Below are 26,244 nucleotides of genomic sequence, written 5' to 3'. Positions count from 1 at the left end.
CCTAGTAATGTAACACTTTTCCTGTTACTGTTCAGAATTCCTTAACTGTGTGGCACTACCATTGAAGGACACACCCACCGATCCTCATCTCATACCTCCATTTGGGCTCTCGGGAGCTTCGGATGGTTGTTTTGTTTCCTCTTTGTAAAACAATGCCCTGTAAGCAAGAGCTAAATTAAACGGTAATGAAGTTTTATTCCTTTCCTGCTACCGGCAAGTAATTCTTATTTCTACCTTGCATTTTGCCTCCTGGATTTTTAATTTTGTAGTATAAGATTTTTTTAAATGGTTGGCCATAAAGATCATTGTTCATAATTGTCAGTGCTTGTGATGGTAATGAGTAATTCACATTTCTTAATCCCCTCTTTCACAAACTCACTTGGATATATGAGTAAAATATGACATTCTACTGCTAGAGTTAAGAATTACCCAATTTCTGCTTACAGGTCTACTGGTTGCTGTTTATGGTCATTTTATTGCTCATGCCAACACCAATGAAAGAGACTGGACATTTAACAAACATAAATAATTTTTATTCACAAAATCTTATACTCCACAAATAAACAAACCCCCCAATTTTTTTTTAAGAAACCCTTGACCAACAGGTAGAGACTGATGACAGCGCCGCCATCATTTCACCGCATCTCAGTCTCATTCTTCTACCTTCACGGAACACTCCAGAACTGGGTTGGTTCTGAAACTGTCATGTCAATTCCCCCAAGTCCCCAGTCCTTCAGAGGTAAAATATGTACATTATGGTAATTGCAATTTTACAGGAAGTTTACTCATGCTTTGACATTCTCAAAAATTTTATAAGAAATCCTATGGAAGATACATATTCATACGGCTTACAATCAAAATCTTAAGACCTGATATGACCACCTGTTTGTTGGAAATGTAATCATCAGGCAAAAAAAAAAGTGCAAAAATATCACATTTGTCCTAGGATCAAAATGGTTAGAATTCCTTATAAATACAAGTCTCTACGAATTTTTGTTAGCGGATTACAAACGGTGCAAAAATAAGGCATTTCATCCACACTCCTGTAACATGCCTGTGTCACAGACCTCTAGGAACATGTGTGGCACCTAACCACCACAACCACCAATGCCCACCACAAAGCTCTGCTAGAAACACAAAGCTGATCAAGTAGGCAGCAGGCAATATTCAGGGCACTCATCTGGGAGTCTACAAGGTCCTGGAAGTCAGAGGAGGAGAAGTTAACACGGGATGTAAAGGGCAATGTGTTCCTATGCCTGCAATCAAGGAACAATTATTCAGATGACTTCAAGGACATCAGCAGTTGTTGCCTATTGGCACAACACATACAAAGTAACTTGTATAGTAACTGGGGCTTTGCAAATTTAAAAGTTAGATCCACGCGTTGCTACCGAATGTACACGCACGTCAGGTGTCCACTCACAGAAGGCACATCGTTCCATTGAGAACTAATGTTCACCTCTTTGGGAAGTCATTAGCTGAAAAAGAAGCCAATATTCGAATGGGTTTTCAGGCAAATGATCTTACAAGCTCGCTATGAACACGTCACAGAGGACGGTCCAAGAGAGATTATGTCAGATGTGATCCCCACTAGAAGAGCGCAGCTGGGGACCCCAAAAGGCCACTGGGTCCCCAGAGTAGGAGCTGATCAGTAACCGCAAGTAGTCACAGGCCATCATTTATACGCACAGTACTGTATTCGGGACCGACCAATCACAACCCTGCTCACATCATGAGTAAAACTTCCAGAAGGTTGACTTCCTGATAAATACTGTGCTTCAAATCTATCTGCGTCCCTTTGCCCACACAGCACAGCCAAAGTGTTCAGTTTTATATAAAACTATGTCAAATGTTCAAAGAAGAGCAACACTTTATCCTAATGTTTACGGAACAGCTCACAGCACAGTGCGAGTTCCCACTTGTACGGGGCACCGCTTAACATACAAGTTATTACTTTTTGTGTGGGTAAGTACCAGTGATCTGGTTTATTTGAAACTCAAATAACTGAATAAACCGCAAGCTGCTTTGAACACATTGTATTTAACTGTAAAATTTTTATAGCATTGCTTTCTGAGATAAGGGAGGTATTTTGGGGAACTTTTTCCCCCTTTTGTGCTGTCTTTTGAGTATCGTCTTTGGGACGATGAAATGCCAAAAAAAGATCCATTTGTGAGGACAACTAGAAAAGCAAAGCCTACATGAAGGAGGGGAAGAAGCGCTGTGGGCTTATTGCATGTTACTGCAAAGTAGTACATTCACCTGTTTGGGTAGCTGTGAGCCAGTGTGTTTGGAAGGATGTGCACATTTTCACACACCTGTAGACAATGAAAATTCCCAGATCAGACACCTACGTAGCTCCTCAGCTCATCTGAGGTTAGACACTTTATCCTATGGATACGGTTTATGAGGGAAACAAGCACAGAAATGTTTCACTTTACACATCTCATGGTAAAATATAAAATACTGAAACTTTTTTTTTTATGCAGGACAAAAAGTGCATGAAAGCAAAATATACGCCAGGTCTGTCAAGGACAGAGATGGGCCTGGTGGCTTCTAGCCTCTTAGTGCTGACCAACAATGAGAAGGCCCTCCAAGTCAGGCTTTGCTCAAACAACCACAAGGAGGACAGTCACTTTCAAAGTGTGTTTCCAATTGCTGCTGTCTAGCTCGATGGGCTACAGATACAGGAAAACCACTGCCAAAATATCATGAGTTTTGGGAATTTAGTGCACCTTAAGTCAATTTAAAACCTTTGGGGCGGGGGGGGGGGTGTGCCAGAAATCTCTAGACGCCATTGTTTTAGGCAAGAGTAAAATGAGGAATAACAAAAGAGGGCAATTTCATGACATTAGCAACAAGTACTTCTTTTAGCAGTGACAGGTCTCTTTGTCAGAAGAGAGCTTAACAATCCAGGTTGTTCAGGAGAGAGCCGATTCTCTTTGGGGAGGGATTAGCAAGACAGGAGGTCAAACACTTGACTCCTATTCCTATATACATCTTATAAAACAAGAACAAGACAACAGTACACACCCTTGTGAGCAAAGCAGTGCCCTTTAGAAGTCATACAAACTATTTAATTTAGCAATGTTCATGTGTCTGTAGAGGAAAATTCCATAAATGCTTTTAGCTCTGAGAAAATAATAAATAGAAAAATAATGATTTAGAAACATTTTCAACAACAGGGAAACAACAATACTTTCAATTTTAAAAAGGAAATACAAATATAATTTCTCTCAACACCTCTAACATTCTGGTCAGTTAGAAAGTTATTACAAGAAATGATAAATAGTAATACAAAAACCACCACTATAAAATTTTACACTTCATGGTATAAGCCTAAAATCTGAGACCTTTGAAATATTTAATACAAACTTCCTGGAAACAATGACTTTACCCTATATCAAAATAAAACTTGCAGGACAAAGCGCTGTAAATAGATTCCCTTGGTTCAACGTACCTGGTTAAGCTTCAAGGACTGCATCAGTCCAGGAAAAATTAAGTGCACTTCTAACACTGGTCTGCTGGGGGAGCTAGTCCCTCCGGACCAGAGCCGTGTTCTGAATGAAGGCCTGTGGGGGGGGGGTGCCCAGGCTCTGGGCGTTTACACAGGCCAACAATTCAGACTCATGGGTGGCAGCTGACCTAGAAGTGAGCCGCAGTCTCCCCAGCAAAGTCCAGATGTTCTTTACAGAGTCCATCTAGAAATACTCTGGCTCTTCATGTTAACAGTCAAGTTCAGATACGAAACCCTTTTCCAGTTTGTTTTAAATCTCCCCCCCCCCCCACTTTTCTGTTTTCTCAATTTTTTCCAGCAGTGAAATGAACATGGCCTGTATATACACACCCCAGTCACAGATGTGAGTAAAATCCACCCACATCTTGTGTTTGCCAGTGCAGATGATTCTAATATCTCCACTGTAACAGCAAGAGGTGGGGAAAAAAAATAAAATATTCATGCTTACAGGACTAAGTGGTCAACAAGCAGCACCAAATAAGAATTTGTGGAGACATTCTTCAATTACTATCAATTTTAAAATAGCTGAAAGTTGCTAAAAATATTAGTGTTACCAATTCAGGCATCCCTCAGTTTACAAATTCTCTTGGCTTTTGGTACCCAATCTTTAATTGGGGGGGGGAATTATCTGAAGCCTGTCAAAAACATTTAAAAGTGACATCGTGTGACAAGTAAAAGTGCAGTAATATACTGTTGTTGGTGTTGTCACTGTCCAGTGGATAAGGAAAACATTTTGCTTCTGAAACATACCACATGACGTGTTTCATAGTCATGAAGAGACTCAAATGTCTGCATCCAGATCTCTCCACAGTGCATTACGAATGTGTTTCATTATGGGAAGTGTAGGAAATGCCACAGAAGTGTCTGTTATTTACACTTCATTTATCTGACACTTTTTCCCCAAAGCAACTTATACTGTTAAGCTATCTACAACTATTTACCCATTCATACAGCTGGATAATATTCCTGTAACAACTTAGAACAAGTACTTATCTCAAGGGTACTACAGCAGGTGAGATCTGAACCAGTAACATTCAAATCCAAAGACAGCTATGTTAGTGTAGAGGTGATGTGAGATGTAGTATAGAGCTGCTGAATGTTTCTGTGAGGTGGACCAAAAAAGGAATGACTTGAGACAACAGAACTATTAGAAGGAAAAGTTAAGTTTTTTTCCATGGGTTCATAGTTTTTGTAGTGGAAGCAGGGGCGCGGTGGCTCTCATAATGCAGTGCTGTTCCTGTGTGTATACATTGTTGAACAGGAAACTGTTTTGGGGACAGTTATGAAGGAATTGTTGGCCCCTCTGTTGTCCTGCGTGTTCAAAAACTGAGTATGTGCGCTCTGCGAGTACCGCTACTTAACACTGCTGTAGAGAGAGAAAGCTCACGTTCCTACTTTTCTATGTCCTGAGCCCACAGACAGCATAGCGAAGGCATCAGTTTCGTAAACCAAGGGATACCCCTACCTTTCACAGAACCCATGAAAGACATCCGACTGTAACTGACTATGACTTAGGGATACAAGTGATTTTGAAATTAGACCTCCAGTCCCAATTGTGTTTGTAAGCTGAGGAGCCAGAATTTCAGAAAAACTGGGGCTGATGGGTAGGCAATTGAAAATGATGCCAATTCACATAGAACTGGATGTTCCATTTTCAGAAGTTAGCTTCACTTGCTTGACTGTTCAACAGGGGCCAGTGAGGATCTCAACAATGTATCCTGTACACTTTTCCACTGCAACAGTTTAGAATATCGTATCCAGAGAGTAAAACAGAGGTGAGCAGTGTATGGCCACAGTGGTTTGGAAAGTGGGGCTGGTATGGGTTTTGTCCGCGTTTACAGCTAAACTCAGAGCGGCAAAACACTCAAGCACCAGGCCAGGGCCTGTAAATGGTGCCTGCTGTAAAGTCACACTGAAGTCACCATCACAGGCTCAAAGGACTCTGCAGAATGCTACTGTCAAAATACAGGGAACTATCCAGGTCCACAGCTGGAGAAAGATGGAGTCTTACCAAGTTACACTTCTTCACTCTGGCAGCCTCAATGATGCACCTTGGACTGTGATAAGAAAGAGACAGAGTAAAAACTAAGGCAACTTCTGAATCTCAAGGAAAAAAAAAAGTTAAGGGAAAACATTCGTCGCTGATCCCAGGAAGACCTTTTAACTCTTCCTCTCCAGTCATTTTGACCTAAATCCAATTCCATAACCACTAGTCTACCTGCTGCCCCCCTCAAGCATGATGCAGGAACTTAAATCGTACTATTTACACATTTTAGTGCTGCTGCTAATGACAACATACATCTCTTACCTGCCAGAGGGAGCTGTTGTGGGGTGACTCGCTCACAGAAGACAGAAGGCCTGATGTGCTCTTCCTGAAGACGCTGTTCACGTCTGACGTTCTCACCACCTTACTGGCTTTTCCATATGTGATGGTGCCCTTGCGCTTCCTCCCTTCAGGAGGAATTAAAGAAAGAAGGGTATGATCTGATGTGCCACGATCATCCTGGAGGAGGTGAGATGACATCAAGCCAGAGTCTGTGGGTCCAGATCGTCCTGAGAGCTGGGTTTTGGCACAGAAGGACGACACCCCATTGCTACTGGAAGGGGGGCCAGTAGAGTAGGGACTGAAGAAGTTCCTCACAGGGGATTCTGTATAAGTGGAGGATAAACAGGAGGAAGGGGGTTTCCCTTTCTTCCCCCCCGTCAATCCAGCCAATGCCTCTAATGGATGTTCACGCAACCGTTGGGGGTCACTGGATTTCGCCCGGAGCTTCTTGCCCTGAGTGGACACAGGGGCCAGAGCCGGGCTGGGAGCCACAAATGAGTCCATGTCTTCAGCTGACAACTGTGACCCTCTACCACACAAGGGGAAGGCAGCAGAACATGTTGCCATGGAGACACTGTCAGAAAGGGCTGGGACAGATGTTGCTGTGGTGGACAGGCATGCTGAACCAGTGACACCCTGGGGTTGCAGGGCAGGGAGACCCCCTGTGGAAAGCCGGTGACTCTCAGCAGCCATTGGGATCTTCCTGTGACTCACAGGAAACAACAAAAACATCACTACCAGCAATTAAGTGCCTTTCTCTTAATTTAAGACTCATGTCCATCCACAGTTACGCAGTTAGCTCTAAAGAATTCATTGATGACTTCTTGCAGCTGTGTGCATCAGCCTTCTATGCTGAGCCACAGCAATACTCACTTCCACATTTGTGAGCTGACATGCTTCTCTATCATGCAGTGAAGCACAAGTCTCATGCGATCCCACCGCCTGTCGAACACGTAGTGGCCTCGCCCCATCAGCCTGCTTCTGAAAGTGCAGCACTGGCATTCAAGAACATAAGGGACAGGGAGTGGAGGAAAGAAGAGGAAGTAGACAGGGATGGAATCAGTGTGGGATAGCACCTGATGCAAGACATAGTATGACCTATATGGAGATGAGGCTTGCTGATATACGTACTGCCATGGGCTGGGGGTGGCAGGACATGTAAGGGCAGTCTGTCCTCTCCGAGTCCTCCGTCAGCTCCATCTCACCATCATCGCTGGACAGTCTGCTGCAATCATCTCCTCCCAGGCGCGTGGGTGCAGGATCGATGGTGGGCCCGCTGCCGAGGCCATTTGTCAAGCTATAGTCACAGACACCCACGCAGACACACAAACAAGTAAGAGCCACCTTTCAGAAAGACTTCTGACATTTCCCAATGAGGCCAGCAAGGGCAGACAGCCAGTTTACAGAGATCTGGAATGATTTAAACGGATAGATTTTTTCTCTTTCTTTCACGTTTACAAAGAAACACTAAGGAAGTTGGGAAACTTGAAATCAATAGCTTGACTGTCGCGGCACTCTATAGTGTCACAGGAAGCCATCGTCAGACACTTGAATTTGTTCAGTTTAACCATATTTAAAAAAAAACAGGCCGCTGTGTTCGTGTTTAAAGCAGTACAAAATCCCACCTGGGTGCAAATGTGAGTCGGCTCTTCAGCACAGCTGTGTTCCTGCTGTCCTGACAGTCTGTGGACGCACTGCTCAGAGAATCACGCGGCGGGGCGGGGCGGCTATGCTGGGCCTCCCACCTGCCAGACTGCTCATGGTTCCGCCCTGCCTCCTTCTCCTTTGCCCTCCCCTTGTGCTCAGCGAGGAGAGAGTCAAACAGTTTTTTCCGGCCTGGCACTGCACGCCTGTGAGTGAGGGAATGGGTCTAGGGAGGACAAATGCACAAAAACAGAGTTGAACACCCAGTTGCAATAAACCAGAACAAAAGCGCAGGGAAATACACAAGCACAGACACACACACACACACACCACTGGATTACAGAAAAAAAGAGTGATAATAGCACAATGTGAAGAGAAAAATAAACGAACCTGGTGATCCTCTAACTCATAAACTTTCATAATACAAATGGAAAAATCAAAATGCCTGCTAATGAAAACAAATATACACAAATTAAGTAGCAACTGATAAGAAGTGAACAAAAGCTCAGCTGGGCAGTCAGCTATATGAACCTGTCAGGTGACCCACCTTGCAGGTCAGTGATCGTGTGCATGGTTTTCTGCTCTCTGGGTCCAGCACTCCACAGTGCTTGTTGGGGTCAAACACCCTTCCTTTAAAAAGAGGACATGCAGTTTTGTATAAGTAGTTCCCTAAGAGCAGCTGTAAGTCATGTCTATCAGGAAAACTCAATCTCTGTATTTTCTACTGAAAACCAGTTTCACGTGTCAATGGGCCTCTGATCCCTACAGGTGCGGAAACCCAGATGCTGAGGTAACAGAGCAAGCACTGCAATCAAAGTGCTGGGAAAGTGCGTTTAATTGCGGCTGCAGTGCTCGAACAACGCACGACATGCACGGACCACAATGGAAGGCCCGATTAATGCAGAATGGCCTCAACACAGATTCCAGCGGCACTTGGAAAAGACAACACTGTCTGCAAGACAAGGTCCTTCTGCCAGAGTGGATGCACAACCGTGAGAAGATTTGGCAGAAAAACCTGTGTGCAGCGTAGCCTGTAAATCATCCCCAACTGGCCTGGACGTGGAGCCACGGTGTTAATAGGAGGAGGGAAACACCCAGACTACACTGGGTGACAACAGCAACTATATGAACAAAGTCACCATGTTTCTTAGAATTTCAGTCCAGGCACATATCAGGGTATGAATACTGTGCGGACAAAAATTACTTCATTATGTATACAGCAAATAAAGAACCTCATGCCTAGAGAAGGCACGGAATGGGAACCCAAAATGTAGAGGCTACAAGAGTAACAGGAAACAGCTCCATTCCTTTTTCCAATCAGCCTAGGACTTTAATACTCAGTGAAATAACATTCCATTTACTCTGAATAGCGTATGGTTTCAGGGGAAGGACTTGTATGTGTCTATCACTTCTGAGCAGCTTTCTTTACTATAGATACAGGGCTCACCCGACAATCTTCCATGCGGCTTTGTAGCCTTAGCGCCATTGTGGTGCCTTCTGTCCCTGTCCAGAGGAGAGGGAGGTGCACTTGGTCGTCTGTCCAATGGTGACGATGGGCCAGGGTGTCTCCTGTCCAGAGAGGAGGGAGACGCAGTGGGACGCTTCTCCGCCAAAGTGGGGGAGGGGAAGGAGGTTGGTCGCCGATCGAGCGATGAGGGGGAGACACTAGGACGCCAGTCTACGGAGGAGGGGGATGCAGCAGGCTGTCTGTCAAACTGGCAGGCAGGACCAGTTGGAAACCTGCCATTCACAACCCTCTCGTGGGACTTGTGGGATGTCGGGGGTGTCACAGAAGATTTGAGAGACATAGCGGAAGAGGTGGGAGGACCAGTGGCTCTGGCTGGGGCTGCCTTGGACTTCCCCGAGTGTGGCATCTTCTCCAGACTCACCACAGGCATGGGCACACTGGGACAGAGAGAATTAAAATTAATAGTTTTTCCTTTCAATTTTTTCCAGTAATGAAACACCTTATGCAACACTACAGCAATTTGACTTCTACTCTGATGGGAAACCTGCACCTACCATGACTTCTCCAGGGGTGCTTTGGTCAGGTACGCAGCCTGCGGGGCCTTGCCAAAGGGACTGGACAGAGGATCGCCAGGCACCCGGAAGGGCTTGAACGGGGGACCCGGAGCCCCAGCACCAAGAGGATCTCTGGGCTTTCTAGGAAGAGCCGGGGCCCGGGGGCTGGACGGTGACCCATGCCTCCGCTCTGAAATGCAGGGCAACAACCCCTGAAGTGGTGAGCCAGGAATGAAGGGCATTTGCACCAGCATAAGTTCAAGGCACCACAAACACCGCAGGTATCTGCCATCATAGCCGGCCTAATGAACCCTTCACCTTGAACTGGTTTCCCACTGCACTCAAAAAAGTATTTATGAGCCATAAAAATCTGATTTTCACATTTGTATAAACAGAGTAATAAACAGTTTGATTGGGTCTGTACATAAGAGGCAACAAAAAAAAAAATTAATATACCTTAAAGAAAAACACTGATTGCTGTTACTGAAAGGGAGTGAATGGTAAACTGGAATGAGGAGGGGATAGAGGGGGGTCTACTTGAGGACAAGCCTCCACCTTGCATCTCACCAGCGCTGGCTATCGGTGCTCTCAGCCATAGCACTTCCAGCTGGGAATGTCCCAGAAAGAAAAAGGGAAAAAAAAAAAAAAAAAAAGAAAGAAAAGAGAACTCAGGTTCACAACAGCAGTCGGGCTAACTAGAAAGTCCTTACCAGTGCATCTCCAGCTGGAATTACCGACCTGGATCAATGGTGGCAGCCACCACACACACACACACACACACACACACACACACACACACACAGCCATCCCTTCCTCATTGAGGCTGTACAGTAACACAAATTATATATACCCTGGCAAAGGGGATGTGTGTTTTTTTTTTTTTTTTTAAAAACTCCTCAATACAGACGAATATCTATGGATTCACCGTTTTCAAAAGTAAAAGAACATTGATCAGCTTGCTACTGGTATCCACTTCCTTAACAGCTGCAGAGCTATGCAATGCTGTATTTGTCTGTGGTACAAGCCATGATTCTGAAACCTGCAAAACAACGAGAACCAATGCGGCAGTCCAGAAGCTGCAGAAAACTAATCTGCAGGTGACTCCCTTAAGCTGGAAGCACAGCAGGAAGGTCAAGCTGGGGATTCAGGCCGTGTGAAGCTCTGCAGGCAACAGAAACGTCCATCATGTAAGGTCTAATCTCAAGAAGAAAAATCCCTGGAGCAAAGAGGCCATCAGCTGAGGAGGGACAGGAGAAAGCAGCGCACTCTGGAGCTACTCGGAACATACTTAATAAAGTCAAGTAGCAGAATAGGGGCACTCCACAATGACACGGCAATAAATGAAAGTAATTCCATTGGTCCAGTTTCAATAACTATCACTTCAGGATCACAGTGGTCCACAGGCTATTCCTGAAGCACTGTGTGTGGCAGAGTACACCTGGCACACGAGCAGGGCTATCACGAACAAAACAGGCCATTCGGAATCACCATGACTGTGGGAAGAAATAGCAGCACCCAGAAGAAACTCACATGAACACAAGAGGATGCAAACTCCATATGGACTGAGCTAAATTTGAGTGCAGCTTTTAGAAAACACCCAAGAGCTAGAGACTTGAGGATTTTTCAGGGAAGCGGAGCAAACGGATGTCGTGGTAGAGCCCGTCTGGCTCTAGCTGGAGCGGGCGCGCTTCCTACTTCGCGAAAAGGTGCCGCTTTGGCTCCGGAGCCTTCCGTCGCTGGCTGAGTGCATCCAGATGTTTCAGTAGGAGCTTCTACTTGTGAGGAGGTCTCTCTCGGTCCAGAATACTGGAGACCATGAGCTTCACAGTTAACGGGAAATCAAATCTAAATACCATTGAGGCTGAAACACTGAAGCCCACCTGAAACGGCCAACTGAGGGACTGTCACCTACTGATCCTCAGAACCAGAGCACAACGAGGTGATGAAAGGACTATGAAAAAACTGTTCACACAACTGTAAGATGTAACGGATGAAAAATGTTTCGTTTACATTATAAATAATGTTCCCCCCCCCCAACGTGTTGCATCATCTGAATGATGGGTGAGTTTAGGATGGTCTGGACAGCCTGCCTGCTCAACAATAACCGGAAATATATTTACAAATGCACATGCACGTTGATGGACTGGTAGTGAGCACGTTAGTTGAAACTACGACAGTGGCAGGGTAGTATTAATAAAGACATTTGAACTGTAGAATTGCAAAGTAAATTGACTATGCCACTTACGGTTCCTGCAATGCATGGCTTTGTGTGGGGGGAGGGCTGTCCTCTCTACTCACTGTGCAACTACTCCCCAGCTACCTGCAGATCCAAAGGGGCACATTTTAAAAAAAGCAGACAGGAGGGCGCGGTCCGGCGAGCAGGGCGGGTTGTGAGGAGACATCAAATAGTCACACACATACAGGTACAATGCATACAAGACCCTCACACGCTGCACAAGGAAGACATTAGCTGCGGTACCGAACGCCGAGGTCCTTCTCTCCCCCACAACAAGACCTAACCGACTGCTCACAGGATATTCCAGAAAGGATGATGCAGGAGGCTTAAATGCAGCGCATGGAAAGACCATCACGGTCACCTGTGAAAATGCCATCCATCCTGTGGCTCAACCTATCAATTACTGTAGCCCAGGCTTGAGCCTCGGCAGGTGTGTAAACAGGCCAAACCGTGAACATGAGGAACTGTACAAGGTAAAGCCCAAAGTCCACCTCGAAGGAGCGAGACAAAGGGCTGGAACTTCTCGTTCACCCTGGAACCCATACCCCTGCGGCATAACTCCCACCCTAAAGCGGGTCACCTGTGCCTCCACCTGATGTGGATAGCCAAGCACGCAGGCATTCCTGCGAGCTCACAGCTGCGTTCCTGGGTGCGCGCACACACCAAGCGGGACCACACGCAGGCGCCAGCCCGCTGGAGCAAAAATGAAAGTAAACAACATCATGTGCCAGCACTGCTAGTCCGTGGCAAAGGCTAGGAAGATCACAACACTATCAGAAGCGAGAAAATGGTGCGAGCACCGTACAGAGAAGCAAACCGAAACCTGGTCGCATCCAATCGGATCACGACAGACTGCTACAGAGATCAAACATATTTAACTCAAACTATAATATACACGACACCCATAGACAAAGAACCCATGCCCCTTTTCCCCCCAGAAAAAAGAAAGCGTGTATCTCGGCAAACTGTGCCTCGCCTTCCTTTAGCACGAAGCTATTAAAGAGGTGAACAAACAGGATCTGAATAAATACCCTGCTGCCTCTATTTGCTGTACTTATATGTGGGGTATGTATAAAAGCCAAAACAAGGGAAAAGAAGAAGAACAAGGTGCTTTACATTAAGTTCACTTGAGTTACCACTGAGCAATCTTTATGGGGGACCTCTGTGGGGTATGAAACAGAAAACCACAAGACTTACCGTAGTGCATCTCGAAGCCCTGAGGTTTGACAACTTGATTGCAGATATTGCATACGACAAGGTAGAAATCATCATGTGCTGGGCACTGGCCGAACACACGCATGTCTGCAGGAAACAAGCGGGAGGGCTGTGAGTCGGACAGGTGGACCTGGACACGCATGCTGTGCAATAGGGGGTAGTACCAAGCAGAGTGTGTTTGTGACAATAACCGACATGCTGCCTTCTCATTTACTATGTTCTTGGGAAATCGATATCAATGGAAACAAAAAAAAAATATTATATACACACATATAATGCTCGTATCCACAAGACATGAAGACTGGATACACAACGTACAAAATACATGTCACCAGCTGCCTTGTGGATTAGCAAAAATATTGTGTGAAATTTACTTTACACCAAAGGCATTCTTACAAATAAGTGTACTGCTACCAGACTGAGGCAGTAACCAGGAATGAGTCTGTGGTATGTTATCCTGTTTCACTTAAATATACATAAAGGCTTTATTGAGTGGGGGGGGAAAAAAAAAGGTGATAACTGGCTTCCGGATTTTCTTGAATTGTGTACTTCCAGTCCATGAAGTTCTGAAGTCCTGGACACGCTACAACTTTACATGGAACAAGTGCGGGTAGCAGAGCGACGGCCCGTTTTGCTGCCAACCCTGATCTCGACCATCACGTACCCTCATTAGTGAAAACCTCGTGTTCCAATCCAGCAGTGGGCATACAAATCATCTGGCAAAAAAACCGAACCAGTCGACCTCAACAATTCGAAACATGCCCCAAGGCAAAGACCACCTCACATCAACTTTAGACATATTGTATTTGTAAAAGCTAAATAAAAACAATCCAGAACCTGTGTCCATCAAGCCACAAAGTGACTTCCTATGTGTATTCCAGTGTAAATATGTATTTGGAGTTTCTGGCTGCATAAGGCCACCAAATTAGGATTCTTCATTTCTTTCACAGTCAGTCTATGAATTCATTATGAATGCAACCAGGCATAAATAGGTTAATCAAGAAAAAAAAAAAAAATTACTGACCAACATCACACCTGCAGCAAAAGAGAAGCCCTTGTGAACAAAAAGCCCTTTACAGCTGTGTATCCATATATTTGTACAGTATGCCCAGAAACGTATCAGGTATCGGAAGGAAGGACAGAGAGAAAGCAGATTTAAGGAAGAGAGCTTGTAGAAAGGAAGGATAAATATTGGGAACATGGGATCCATGGTGACTGGGAGAAGAAATACATAAAGCATAGTGGTTACATACACCTAAAGTTCGCTTGCTCAAATCTCAAGATGACTTTCTGTAATACTTGTATCTTACTTATCCTTAAGGACTCCTGTAAATAAATATTCAGCTCTAAAAATGGATAGAAACTAACACTAATCATAGACTGATTTTTCCAGCTGATGATGGTTAACGTACCAGATGCCAACTGCAGAGCAATGATCAAAACTAAGATATTAAGGCAGCTGGGCAGAAGCCTAGGCAGACATAAACAGGCCTGATACCATGAACCAGTGAGACATTAAGCGCCCAGATACAGTATTTGACTGGGCCGGGCGCTCGGTATTCTGGGTAATGTGGTTGCTGGTTTTAGTTTGGTTGAAAAGGGGCCATGTCTTGCCCATGTGATCACCTCAAAGCCACAGTGTAATGTAACACCCATCAACACCACCACCATTCCAAAATTTAAGATTAAAAAATAAGGCTCCAAAGATTCGCAAAAATAATGTAACTAAGCGAGAAAAAGGTCATACTCAAGTAAATAAGGAATTCAAATTATCCTTGGAACAGGTTGCATATTGTGCTCTTTGACTGAATGAAACAAATATCGCATAATACTCACATTTACATTTATTTAGCTGAGGTTTTTCCTCTTAGCGTCACATACTTGAGGTCCCGTATAAAAATGTTTGACACAGCCAGTTAGCCGCTCAGTATGTTGGCCACCATGGCTTAAGGGAATTCAAGATAGTCGCAAGGGAAACGATTGCTGGCGAATGTCTGGTAAAAGCAATGGAAGCAATTTTCTTCACGTGACTTAGGTCCACTGATTTCAAGGTAAATACAAGGCAACCAAGTCCGTTCAGCCCTCTCACTGGATAACTGGGTGCTGCATAACAAAACACCTTAATGACTTGCCAGTCATGGAAATATTTTTGTTTTTTATTCATTAGAGGGGCATTTTACATTTATTCACTTAGACACTTTTCTCCAAAGCGACTTACAATGCATACTATGTAGTGTTATCAGCCCACACACCATATTCACCGTGGTGACTTACACTGCTTGACACACTACTTACACTGGGTCACTCATCCATACATCAGCGAAACACACTCTGTCCCTCACATACCATGGGTGAACCTGAACAGCATGTCTTTGGACTGTGGGAGGAAACCCACACAGACATGGGGAGAACATATAAAATCCCCACTCCACAGAGTAGGGATTGAGCCCTTGTCCTCATGCACCACCCAGGCGCTGTGAGACAGCGGTGCTACTCGCCGTGCCACCGTGCCGCCCATTTTCACGTTATGTGGTCATCTTTCCACAACGGGCGTTTCATTCTGCATAACGGCTTGTATCGGATATTTTGGGACAAACACACAGCTGGTTTCTCAAACCCATTGGGTTTTTGTCTGTCAGTGGTGTCACTGGCTCCTTCAGCACATTGAAAGGGTAGCACTTTTTACATAACACCAATTATACACTCATATCCTGCCACACTCAATCTTGACCAATCATAACCACTGATTACAATAAACATAAATCACAACTGAAACAGAAAATTCAATTCTCTTAGATTTAGCTGACAGTTTTCTCCAATGACACTTACTGCTAAGCTGCTTACAGTTATTTACCCTTTACACAGCAGGGTAATTTTTACTGGAGCAAGTCGGCATAAGTACTTTGCCCTGCTGCACTACAGCAGGAGTGAGACTCAAAACGGCTTTGAGACTTTGCCTAAACTACAAACATCTCAGAACTCTACGACCAGTACATAGCATACTGGAACAGATTGTGGTTCGGGCCCAAATGAGGAACACGGTATAACAATACACAGATGCTGAAGGACAAGAATATAACGATATGAAAAAGGCTATTGGACAAGACAATAATACACAAACGTCACTATGTGCAACTATCACCTCCACAATTTAAATCCAATAAACAGTTTAACACCCTTGTACTACTGTAAAATAAGTCTCCCAATTAAGACTGCACAGTGTTAAACATTTGTTAACATTACTGTAAAAACGTCCAATTGCTTTGTAGAGTAAAAGACTAAGTTCTCTTTACATCACAAATATCCACAAATCAAACTATTAAAATGTGTCTCCATTTAGGGTGAACGCTGTCTCGTGCTCTATGCCTCCTGGACAGGCTCCAGGTTTCTGCAATGCCAAACTGGACCAGCAGTTTGTTTACTTACTCACACAGCACATATATATTGACCAAGATCTCTTTATTTTGTCACTTTCACCTCACAGAAGATGGCATCCTGTCCAATACGGAAAAGCAAGTTGTAATTCCCTCAAACTCCACAATCGAAATCATAAAGATCATAATTAACATGTACGAATGCCACACTGCATAATATAGCCGTCATATTTTAAAGTACTAAGCATGCAGTATTTTTATTATGATTTCCATGTTCCGCTATTACTTTCGCTCTCATTTCACAAAACTCACCTGTGTAACCTGGATGGAATCAAAGTTTTGTGATGACGACACAGTTGCCACTAGACACCCAAACAGTAACAGATATGGCGCCCTTCAGCAGTGCCATGAGCCAGTGTTACCGTAGAGCAGGTAAGTAGCTGTAATCTGATGTTACAATCACACATCAGGACTCAAGAATATATGATTGGAAAGGCCTTCGTAAACCTGGGTTGTATATTGATCATTTGTATATTTACACGCGAACAGACGAGCTGGAAACAATACTGTTATAAACATCATTTAATATGCTGACGTTAACATCATGCATAACTTTTCTGGCATTTTAATTTCATCTGACCCCCTCGGAATGGGAATTTGTTTAACGGGGTGATATATTGGAACAAGTTTACCCTATTATGTGAGGAAAGGCTGCAATCTTTCGCACTGTGTTGCACGATTTATAGCTTGGCAGCAATATAATCTTCACAAAAGAAAAATAAAATGTCCCAAGCCGCACGATACGAGCAGTCAAGGAAGAGTTTGAGCAACATACCAGAGCTGTAAACCACATTCCGTAGTTGCCCCAGTCACCAGCTCTCAACTCAACCATGTATTTAAAAGGAATTCCTTGTCAGTGCCTGAGAGAGCGTTGTCCTCACCCATCAGCAAAACACCAACATATGGAATTTCTGACCAGGGTTCATCCACCCGCTCCAGTTCCAGACACTCGTAGAACGTATTCCGAAGCGCTGAGGCTGCTACGGTACCTTGTGGTGGTACGCTACCTTATAAGATACCTTACGTTAGGTTGCGTGCGACCTGTCATATTTCCCATGGTGTCAAAATAAAACGAAAGACCACACGGTACCTTTATGATGTCACTGCAGCGGCCACCCAGCCCACATCATCCCCAAGACCAGCAAAGCTCTGCTTTAGACAAGCGTCTGCCTATTAGCGGGTGACTCCCTTCTGCCCTGCTCTCAGCACCAGCGCAACTGGTATCCGTCTCCGTCCCGGCGGACCGGACTCCTAAGCCTCCCTCAGCGACTCGTTACCGTAGTCAGAGCTTCTGCAGCATGAGTCATGTCCCTGAAATGAGCCAACACGTTCACTGGTGACTGTACTGGAACACTGGATGAAGTCCAGGCGGCGTGAGTAACGTACATAATTAAAGCGCTCCCTGCGTACGTGAATGGGAAGGAAAGTCAAAGCCGGAGCAAACTCGGACTGCGGCTACGGCGTATGAGGCGAGCGGCGGGCAACAAAGAGCTCATATATCCCAGATCTATGAAATATACATTTATCAGACTTTTCTCCAAAGTGACAGTGTTGATACTTACAGCTACTTATCCATTTACACAGTTGGGTAGTTTCACTGGAGCGGTTCAGAGTAAGTACCTTGCTGAAGGGCACCACGACAGGAGGGGAGAGTCGCACCCGCAACCTTTGGATGCAAAGGCAGCAGCTCTACCCAGGACACCATCAGCTACTGCGAGACATACGTTCATAAGCAGCAATTCCACAGTAACGTAATGCATAACGCAAGTATGCGTCACTGACTTCGCAAGAGGAGCAGCGCAGTCGGGTCGAGCGCGAGAGGCAGATTTGCCCCGGGTTCGAATCCCTGACACACCCGCCCAGGCCCTACCCTAACCCAACCCAGTGAAGGTACTGACAGGGAATTGACGCAGGAACATTTAGCCAGGGGTACGAAATGGGTAAATCATCTTAGCAAGCAAAGATAACTTAACGCCGTCAGGGGAAAAAGCAGTTAAGTGAAAAATGTGGTAAATGTGGATCCCTCCCCCCAAGTACACGCGACACTCTGGCCAACGCCGAGACGCCGATAAGCGGCGCTTCTCCGCTCAGAAGCGCGTCGAACGTCAAAAGTGACATCGCTCCCATAGGACGCCGGGCCTCCTCTTCGAGCCGAGGCGGCGCGCGCTCGCTCGCTCCTGAGCCGTCAGACGCCGTTGGTGGCGCGCGGCGACGGTTCAAACGGCGCGGAGCGGGACCCCGTTACTGACCGTCTCTGCTGAGTTTCATGGCTTCCCGGCCGCTCAGGAGCTCCTTGCCGGCGTTATTCTCCTCGACGCGCACATCTGCGGGAGAAAAGGCAGGTGAGCGTCAGCAGCAGCAGGCAGGGCCGTCGTTGCCCTCGATGCGAGGAGGAAGCGAGTAAAACTCGCCGGCAGTTTTGAGTTTTTTTTTTTTTTACCGCAGTTTACACAGACTGCGCGAGGCGCGCTCTCTCAGACACGTCTCCGACACAGCGGACAGGTGCAGTAAGTAACGCGAAGGTGGGCTGCCGGGTGGCGGAGCGCAGACATCCATCGGCTTTCAAGCGTTTCAACGAACGACTGACTGACTCACTCACTCGCCGCCACACACACACAGGGAGTGGAGGAGAGCCAGTCTCTGAGTCTGAGTCTGCCGCGGCGGTTCCGGCGGCTAATTTCGGCCCCATTTTGGCCTGGGCCGTGTCGTGTGTGTGTGCAGGACGTGGAGTCAGTGAGTGGAAGGGGAGAGGGGCGCTCGGACTGTGCGGCGCGGCTCAAGTTTTGAGCGCCTCGCCAGTTACCTGGATTCACGTTCCCTCACATACTCGTAGAGACGGGGGGGGGGGGAACACGAACAGCGGCGCGCTCGGCTCGCTTAGCTTTAGCCACTCAATCCGTGTAACAAGTCGAACACAAGTACAAAACACACATAAAGCACAAGAGCGGCCTCGTGCGCTTACTGTCACAGCAGTACGATCTCGCCGCGTCCGTGTACGCTGACCAGGGTTTGTAGAGAAACGCATCCGGACTCGGTAGTTTGCGGTCCACTGTCGCCATTGCTCTTCCTTCTTGCTGCCTTCACCCCCCTCCTCCCACCGCCTTTTCCTTCGTAGTCGGCGACGAGGGGCTCGCGAGGCCAGTGACGTCACCTTCGGAACCGCCCGCCTCGGTTTTGGCGGTGACGTCATCTTCGACGGCAACGTCCGTACTCGAGCGCTCACGAGGTTCGCGTCATATGGGAGGACTGCAGAGTGAAAGAATTTAAGGATGAAACATTTAGAGATTATAACATTAACGGAGGCAAGAACAGAAATCTTTTAGAAATACGACTGAAAATAAGTAAAACCGCCACCTGCGGTACACAGTGCTCAATCTGATGCTACTGTTAAAACATACATTTTTTACACACCTTTCCCATCCACTTGTTTCATTCTGGAAAGTACTTTATAAGGGTTCATTTATACAGTATTTAAACATAAGAAATCCATTGATATTTCTAAAATAATGACTATTTTACTCTCAGTACTGGCTGTCCTACAATTTCCATCATGACTTTTTTTTAAAGTCGCCACTAGGTGTCGCCAGAACACAAGTCGTTACAATTTCAAAGTTAAACTGTCATTGAGCTGCGCACTCGGGTATTTCAGGGTAAAACCAATTAATTGGTATACCTCACATTGTTTACCTGTACTTGGTCGCTAGGCTTACCTTACTTTTTTACTAACATGCGCGCATTCTCGTATATTTTATTTCGAGCATTGCATACCTGAATCACACAATTAAGGTGAATGAGAGTCAAGTTTCAACATTTTTTTTGTATTTATTCTTTTTACTTTGTAAATATTTATTTATTTATTCTGTGTCAGGGGGTGCGGTGGCGCAGTGGGTTGGACCGCAGTCCTGCTCTCCGGTGGGTCTGGGGTTCGAATCCTGCTTGGGGTGCCTTGTGGCGGACTGGCGTCCCGTCCTGGGTGTGTCCCCTCCCCCTCTGGCCTTACGCCCTGAGTTGCCGGGTAGGCTCCGGTTCCCCGTGACCCCGTATGGGACAAGCGGTTCTGAAAATGTGTGTGTGTGTGTGTGTATTCTGTGTCAGCTGTCTGTCTTGTCTTGTGTCTGTAATACTCAAAGCACTAAGCACCAAAGCAAATTCCTTGTGTGCATCAGCACACTTGGCAAATAAAACCTCATTCTGATTCTGATTCTGAAGTTTTTATTACCGTGAGACTAGTGTCTGTGTTTAAATCTCTTTTTAAATGTCTACACAACTAGACAGGGTGCCTTCAAATGTGGCCTTATGAGATGATCTCTGGATGAGCCTGGAGAGCCCTTGTTGGCGGCCTATGCCCCGGGAGGGGTGGAAGGGGTTGATGATGATTTGTCTGAAAAGTGAACCAGCGTAATTACAGTAAAAGTAACCAATTAAATCAGGGGTGCAGCAACTTAACAGGCTTTAGAGGGACTGAAAATTATAAACAGGAATAGAAACAGCACAGCAGAGGGGAAGGACCACCTTTACTCAACTTGCTTCCAGTGTTTGCAACCAGAAGCTGTTTGAAATGAATAACATTATAATGAAATCATATAAAGCAGATTTTATAGACATTTCCAACGCAGAGCCTGCAAGTGTCCCACCATCTCACATCATGCAGCCCATGAGAATATTTGTATATTATTAATACATACTATATCTGCCATAAATACAATAAATTCTATTGAATCATGTGGAAATATTTAACAGACATACTACAGGTACATATTGTCTCAGCCCCATTTAACCTGAGATGACCTTCATGCCATCTTCCATCCTGATCTAGAAACTTAGTTTTAAGTTTAAACAGAAGCCCCTCTTTTCACTTTTTATGAGTGTATATTTATCTTTCTATTTGCAAGAGCACCATTACTACAAAAGCAACATTTCACATTTCATTTCACATTTATTGTTAGTTTTCTCATAGTGGTCTGGAGCCTATTGAAGAATGGGGTGCACCCTGGATAGGACGCCAGTCCATTACAACACTATTATTATTATTATTGCAATGTGTGAAGGAGAAGTTCATTTCTCCTTCGACTTTTACAATAATTATGTCTATCAAGAGAAGTATGGTATATCCTGGTATATCCATCTATCTGTATGTCAAATAAATGACTTAATTATGTTTTGTTAAAGCAGGTAATGTATTTAATACTGAGGGGCGCGGTGGCGCAGTGGGTTGGACCGCAGTCCTGCTCTCCGGTGGGTTTGGGGTTCATGTCCCGCTTGGGGTGCCTTGTGACGGACTGGCGTCCCGTCCTGGGTGTGTCTCCTCCCTCTCTCCAGCCTTACGCCCTGTGTTGCCGGGTAGGCTCCGGTTCCCCGTGACCCCGTATGGGACAAGCGGTTCTGAAAATGTGTGTGTGTGTGTGTGTGTGTGTGTGTGTGTATTTAATACTTCACAATAAATAATATTTTCTCAATTTAAGAAACGTATAACAGTTTGTCACTGACTGATTTGCTTTACAGATGCAGCAAGTGAATGGCAGTGATTGTGGCCAAAATAAAGTTGGACACCCCTGCTCTGGGTAATCAAGGCTGTTCCCATAAAGACACATTTACATGCACACACAGGCTAACACTGCTTATCCCAAGCAGGGTTGCTGCGACCTGGAGTCTAACCCAGCAACACAGAGTGTAAGGCCGGAGGGGGACACACCCAGGACGGGACGCCAGTCCGTCACAAGGCACCCCAAGCGGGACTCGAACCCCTGACCCGCCAGAGAGCAGGACCCGGCCAAGCCTGCTGCGCCACCATACCCCCAATAAGGACACATTTATATATTTAATATTTTTTATATATCTTATTTACGTAGACATACAGACATTGCGTACATCGTTTCCATGGGATCATTAATAAAAATTTACCTGACCTCCTCCATCAGCGCAAATCTCACATCTCACTGCAGCTGTGAATCACTGTTGATGCAGCGATGGATTCCAGGACCTCTACATGCACATGGATGAACTGGCCATTTTCTTGGAGAAAGGTGACCACAGAAGGAGCTGAGATGTGTTTCCCTTCCGAAGATACTGAATATTATTCACTGTTTGACTGAAATAAACTGATTTATCACGATAGGAGACACTTGGACTCTGCAGTAAGTGCTGTAGTTCTCATGTTACACTTTCAGTGTCCTCCACTGCGGACGGCATGCTTGGAGAAGTCTCCATCAAGCATGCCTGACCATGACAACATGTCTAAAAATAATGTCTTTGCACTTGCCTTAAAACATTTCCTTTTTCTTTAAAGCCTTTTTTAAACCCTGCATTACTGTACAGTCACTGAGCTAGCACCATACAGCATCATGAATTAAACACATTGATTAAACTTTTATTTATTAATCCCAGAGGGAAATTCTTCTCTGTTGCAGGTTATGAAAACACGATGAAGAAACGGTTGCAGAAACACTTATAACCTGAAGGTTGCTATTTTAAGGCTGGGGAACGATCACGTGGCCGAACCCTTGAGGAATGTGCTTCACCTTAATTGCTCTGGTAAAGTGAAGATGTGTCAACTATGTACCACATGAAAAAGATAAAATCGCTCTAAGAAAGTCAGTAGTTTTACATTAATGTGTTTTTACTCTGTTGACTCCTTTAAACGTTATTCAGATTTGTGTCAACGGGACAATTTGTCTCAAATTTGTCTCAAACATGAAATCGACCCTCGGAGGTTAGTTTGCCTTCTGTTGTCCGTCTAACTATCTGAGGGGAAGGTTGAAAAGTTACAAAGCATGTGTGTATATATATACACTGCTCAAAAAAATTAAAGGAACACTTTGAAAACACATCAGATCTCAATAGGGAAAAAAATCATGCTGGATATCTATACTGATATGGACTGGCTAATGTGTTCCTTTAATTTTTTTGAGCAGTGTATATATACATATATACATATGTACATATATATATACATATATACACACTGAAACACACGTATTCCATTTAGATATATCCTGAAATTGCTCTCAGGTTTTGTGTGTAGTATTCCCTACACACTCAAAATTTTCACACACACACAACACAGAGCGATTGTCAAAAGTTCAGCTCTTAAAATTGCAGAAAAAATGGCATCTAGATCAAAATGCTCCAAATAGATTAAAGGCCAATTTCAAACCCATCATTTCTGTCTGAAAAATGATAGCTTCCTGCGCTGAGATTTACCTCAATTTCACCTGTTAGATTAGGGCGGATCCTGCAGATGTTATATCGCATAAATGAGTATACTATATACACCATACCATGACAAATGCTGCTGGAGGCCTTCACAGACTGGAGTAATTTGCAAGTACTTTACCATGTAATATAGTGTATGTATATGTATCAGCTGTTGTGGGTGCAAAGAGTTTACATTTCTTACCCAATGGAGAACATGTTTGACCAGTTAAGAGTTTCCGTTCTGAACGATTATTCAGTCTTTCTGTCAACTCTTATTGAATTCGATACATGGTGCGCTGGTCTTGGAATGCGGTGCCAAGCAAAAGGAACTTTAGTCGTTTTGCACATGACAGCTGTGCTTTGGAGCCCCGAAGAGCCATTGCATTTGAAAGGCAAGTACAGAAATTGAAACAGAGATTTGGTGAATTTCGCCTCCCTCTGGTGTCGATGCGGCGATGCCACCTCCAGTACAGCGGCCGTGCTCTGATTTACAGGAAGGCGACACCGAAGAGTGTTCTGTTGCCCCCCGTCGGGAGGCAGCGTGTCTCCTCGCTCTGAACTCACAGAGCATCCTCGCTGTTCCCCGTCACGACCGCCAGAGTCACAAGATAAACGTTGGAACAGAAACAGCTTTATATCTGCGGGATGCGGTTAAATTCCAGACAAAGTGGCCAAAAATGGGCCTGTTTGTTGCCGTCAGTAACTTCTCCAACGAGGAAGTGTTTGCACCGCGCCTTTAGTCAAATATGGAGCACGTTCATATTTGGTTACGATAAAATCAGCTGCACAAAATCAAGGTCACAGTTCAGACCACCATGTAAATTTAGAATGTATTCCGTACGGTACGTGATGGATGACAGTGGACCGAGTGCTATTCCATATACAGTTAAAATATGTTATCCGTACCATCCATCACTGACTGTGGTAGAACATAACTCTGGATTTTTGGGGGGGATTTTTCCAATTTGGCGACAGCAAAAAAAAAAAAAAGAAAAAAACAAACAAACAAAAAAGAAAAACTCTCTTTACAGACATTCTGACCCCAGGATGAACTACAGATCTGAAAGCGCTTAAGGGTCTTTAATGTTTTTACACAGATGTCCACATACCCTCTACAAGAGCTGGGCATGCTACGCAGAAAAAAAATGCATGTATGTATATGTATTCTTTTCATTCCCGCTGTATTCGTTCATAACCTGCTGGTCTATAAAGCTCATAATAGCTCGCACAGCCCCTAGAGATGAAGAACCAGCCGTGCTCCACGGAATGGTGTGTTTGTTACGAAATACCATGTTACACCTTCTCCTCCACTCGTAGAGAAATGGCTATTGCCAGCTGAAAGGGGGTGCGGTGGTACAGCGAGTTTGGCCGGGTCCTGCTCTCTGGTGGGTCTGGGGTTCGAGTCCCGCTTGGGGTGCCTTGCGGTGGACTGGCGTCCCATCCTGGGTGTGTCCCCTCTGGCTCACTGTGACCCCACTTGGGACAAGTGGTTTCAGTCAATGTGTGTGTGTGTGTGTGTGTATTCAGCTGAGGGTTTTCTCCACACAGACACACAATGTTAAACAACTTACACCCATTTACACAGGAGGCTCATTTTTACTGTTACAGTTCAGGGTTAGTACTGCAGCAGGAGGTGGGATTCGAACCTGGCTCCTTCGAGAGGAAGGTGATCACACTAACTACTACACTGCCTCTAAAAGGGCTGACAGATGTAGCCAGTCCATCCATCTCAAGAGCTGTGCCCCAAACAGCGGCAGAAGATGTGCTGTGAGCTGGAACCCGCCTGAAGTGGAAGGTGAAGGTCGCGGACAGGGTCTCGTTCTGAGCTCCGCCGCAGGACGGCGAGATGACACTTGTCCCGCTGGATCCACCACGGCTTCCAAACGTAAAAATGGCTGTTAGTTACACAGAAGGAGAGAGCTGTTGCTGAAAAGCTCAGCAGCATTTCCCAAGTGTCCAAAGAGCACCTGTGCGAGCTGGGCGTCCTGCTGTACGGACAGCGGCAGCCTCGAATTTACTGTGAATTACTACATTCTGCTGAGTACGATAAATAAAGCTGATGTCGCAGAAGGAAACATGGAATATGAAAGGATGCTGACAGCTGTGTGAAGAATCTCTTCATCTGTTATTTAAGCCACCAGACCAGGAAATTTCGGTGCGTCGGAGTACAAAGCAAAGATATGCTTTTCCTTGTAGGAATATTAATAATCACATGTGGTACTTTACATTAACATTACACCTCGCATAGTGGGACAGTCCAAGTGTCTTCTAGAACAAAAGAGGAAAATTAACGGTTGGGAGCACGGCTGCTTGGCCAGGGGTGGCAGGGAAACAAAATGACTAGAGTGACCAGAAGGAAAGAAAGTGACTAGAAGGACAGAGAATGACCAGAGTGACCGCTGGACCACCCACCTACTCCAAGAGCTTAATGAAACCCAACGGTTCCCTTGTGGCGGAATCCAGCCATCAGTGTGCTCAACGTGTGGGAGGAAGTCGATGGAAGGAACGGAGAGAGCGACCTCACAGTCACTCACTCGAACAGTCGCTCACCACACGACTCCACCCGAGACACACCCCCCCACCCCCCGTTGGCCAAACACGCGACAGCCGGACTGCGACCCCTTCGTGTTCCTGGACCTTCGGCAGAGCACGTGTGGGA

At 45.3% G+C, this 26,244-nt stretch overlaps 1 protein-coding gene across 5 annotated transcripts; it reads right to left on the bottom strand.

Moving 5' to 3' along the window:
* Positions 1–559: 559 nt before the first annotated feature.
* Positions 560–19,787, bottom strand: LOC108931576 (ataxin-7-like protein 1). Of its 5 annotated transcripts, XM_018747436.2 has the most exons (11): positions 19,354–19,787; positions 18,641–18,715; positions 12,940–13,044; positions 9,507–9,696; positions 8,932–9,389; positions 8,032–8,114; positions 7,466–7,710; positions 6,972–7,137; positions 6,714–6,835; positions 5,823–6,543; positions 560–5,571 (listed from the first exon to the last, which is right to left on the bottom strand). In XM_018747436.2, the coding sequence occupies exons 1-11, from the start codon at positions 19,448–19,450 to the stop codon at positions 5,554–5,556; spliced, it is 2,280 nt and encodes a 759-aa protein (XP_018602952.2). In that variant the 5' UTR covers positions 19,451–19,787; the 3' UTR covers positions 560–5,553. The 5 variants fall into 5 exon arrangements, with proteins under 5 accessions (XP_018602952.2, XP_018602951.2, XP_018602953.2 ...); XM_018747435.2 differs by having other exon boundaries at positions 560–6,543; XM_018747437.2 differs by lacking the exon at positions 12,940–13,044 and having other exon boundaries at positions 560–6,543.
* Between the last annotated feature and the right edge of the window lie 6,457 nt (positions 19,788–26,244).

This window comes from Scleropages formosus, chromosome 2, assembly GCF_900964775.1.
Source record: "Scleropages formosus chromosome 2, fSclFor1.1, whole genome shotgun sequence".
Lineage (NCBI taxonomy): Eukaryota > Metazoa > Chordata > Actinopteri > Osteoglossiformes > Osteoglossidae > Scleropages > Scleropages formosus.
The sequence above is the reverse complement of the archived record's forward strand: the minus strand, read 5'-3'. Positions and strand labels throughout refer to the sequence as shown.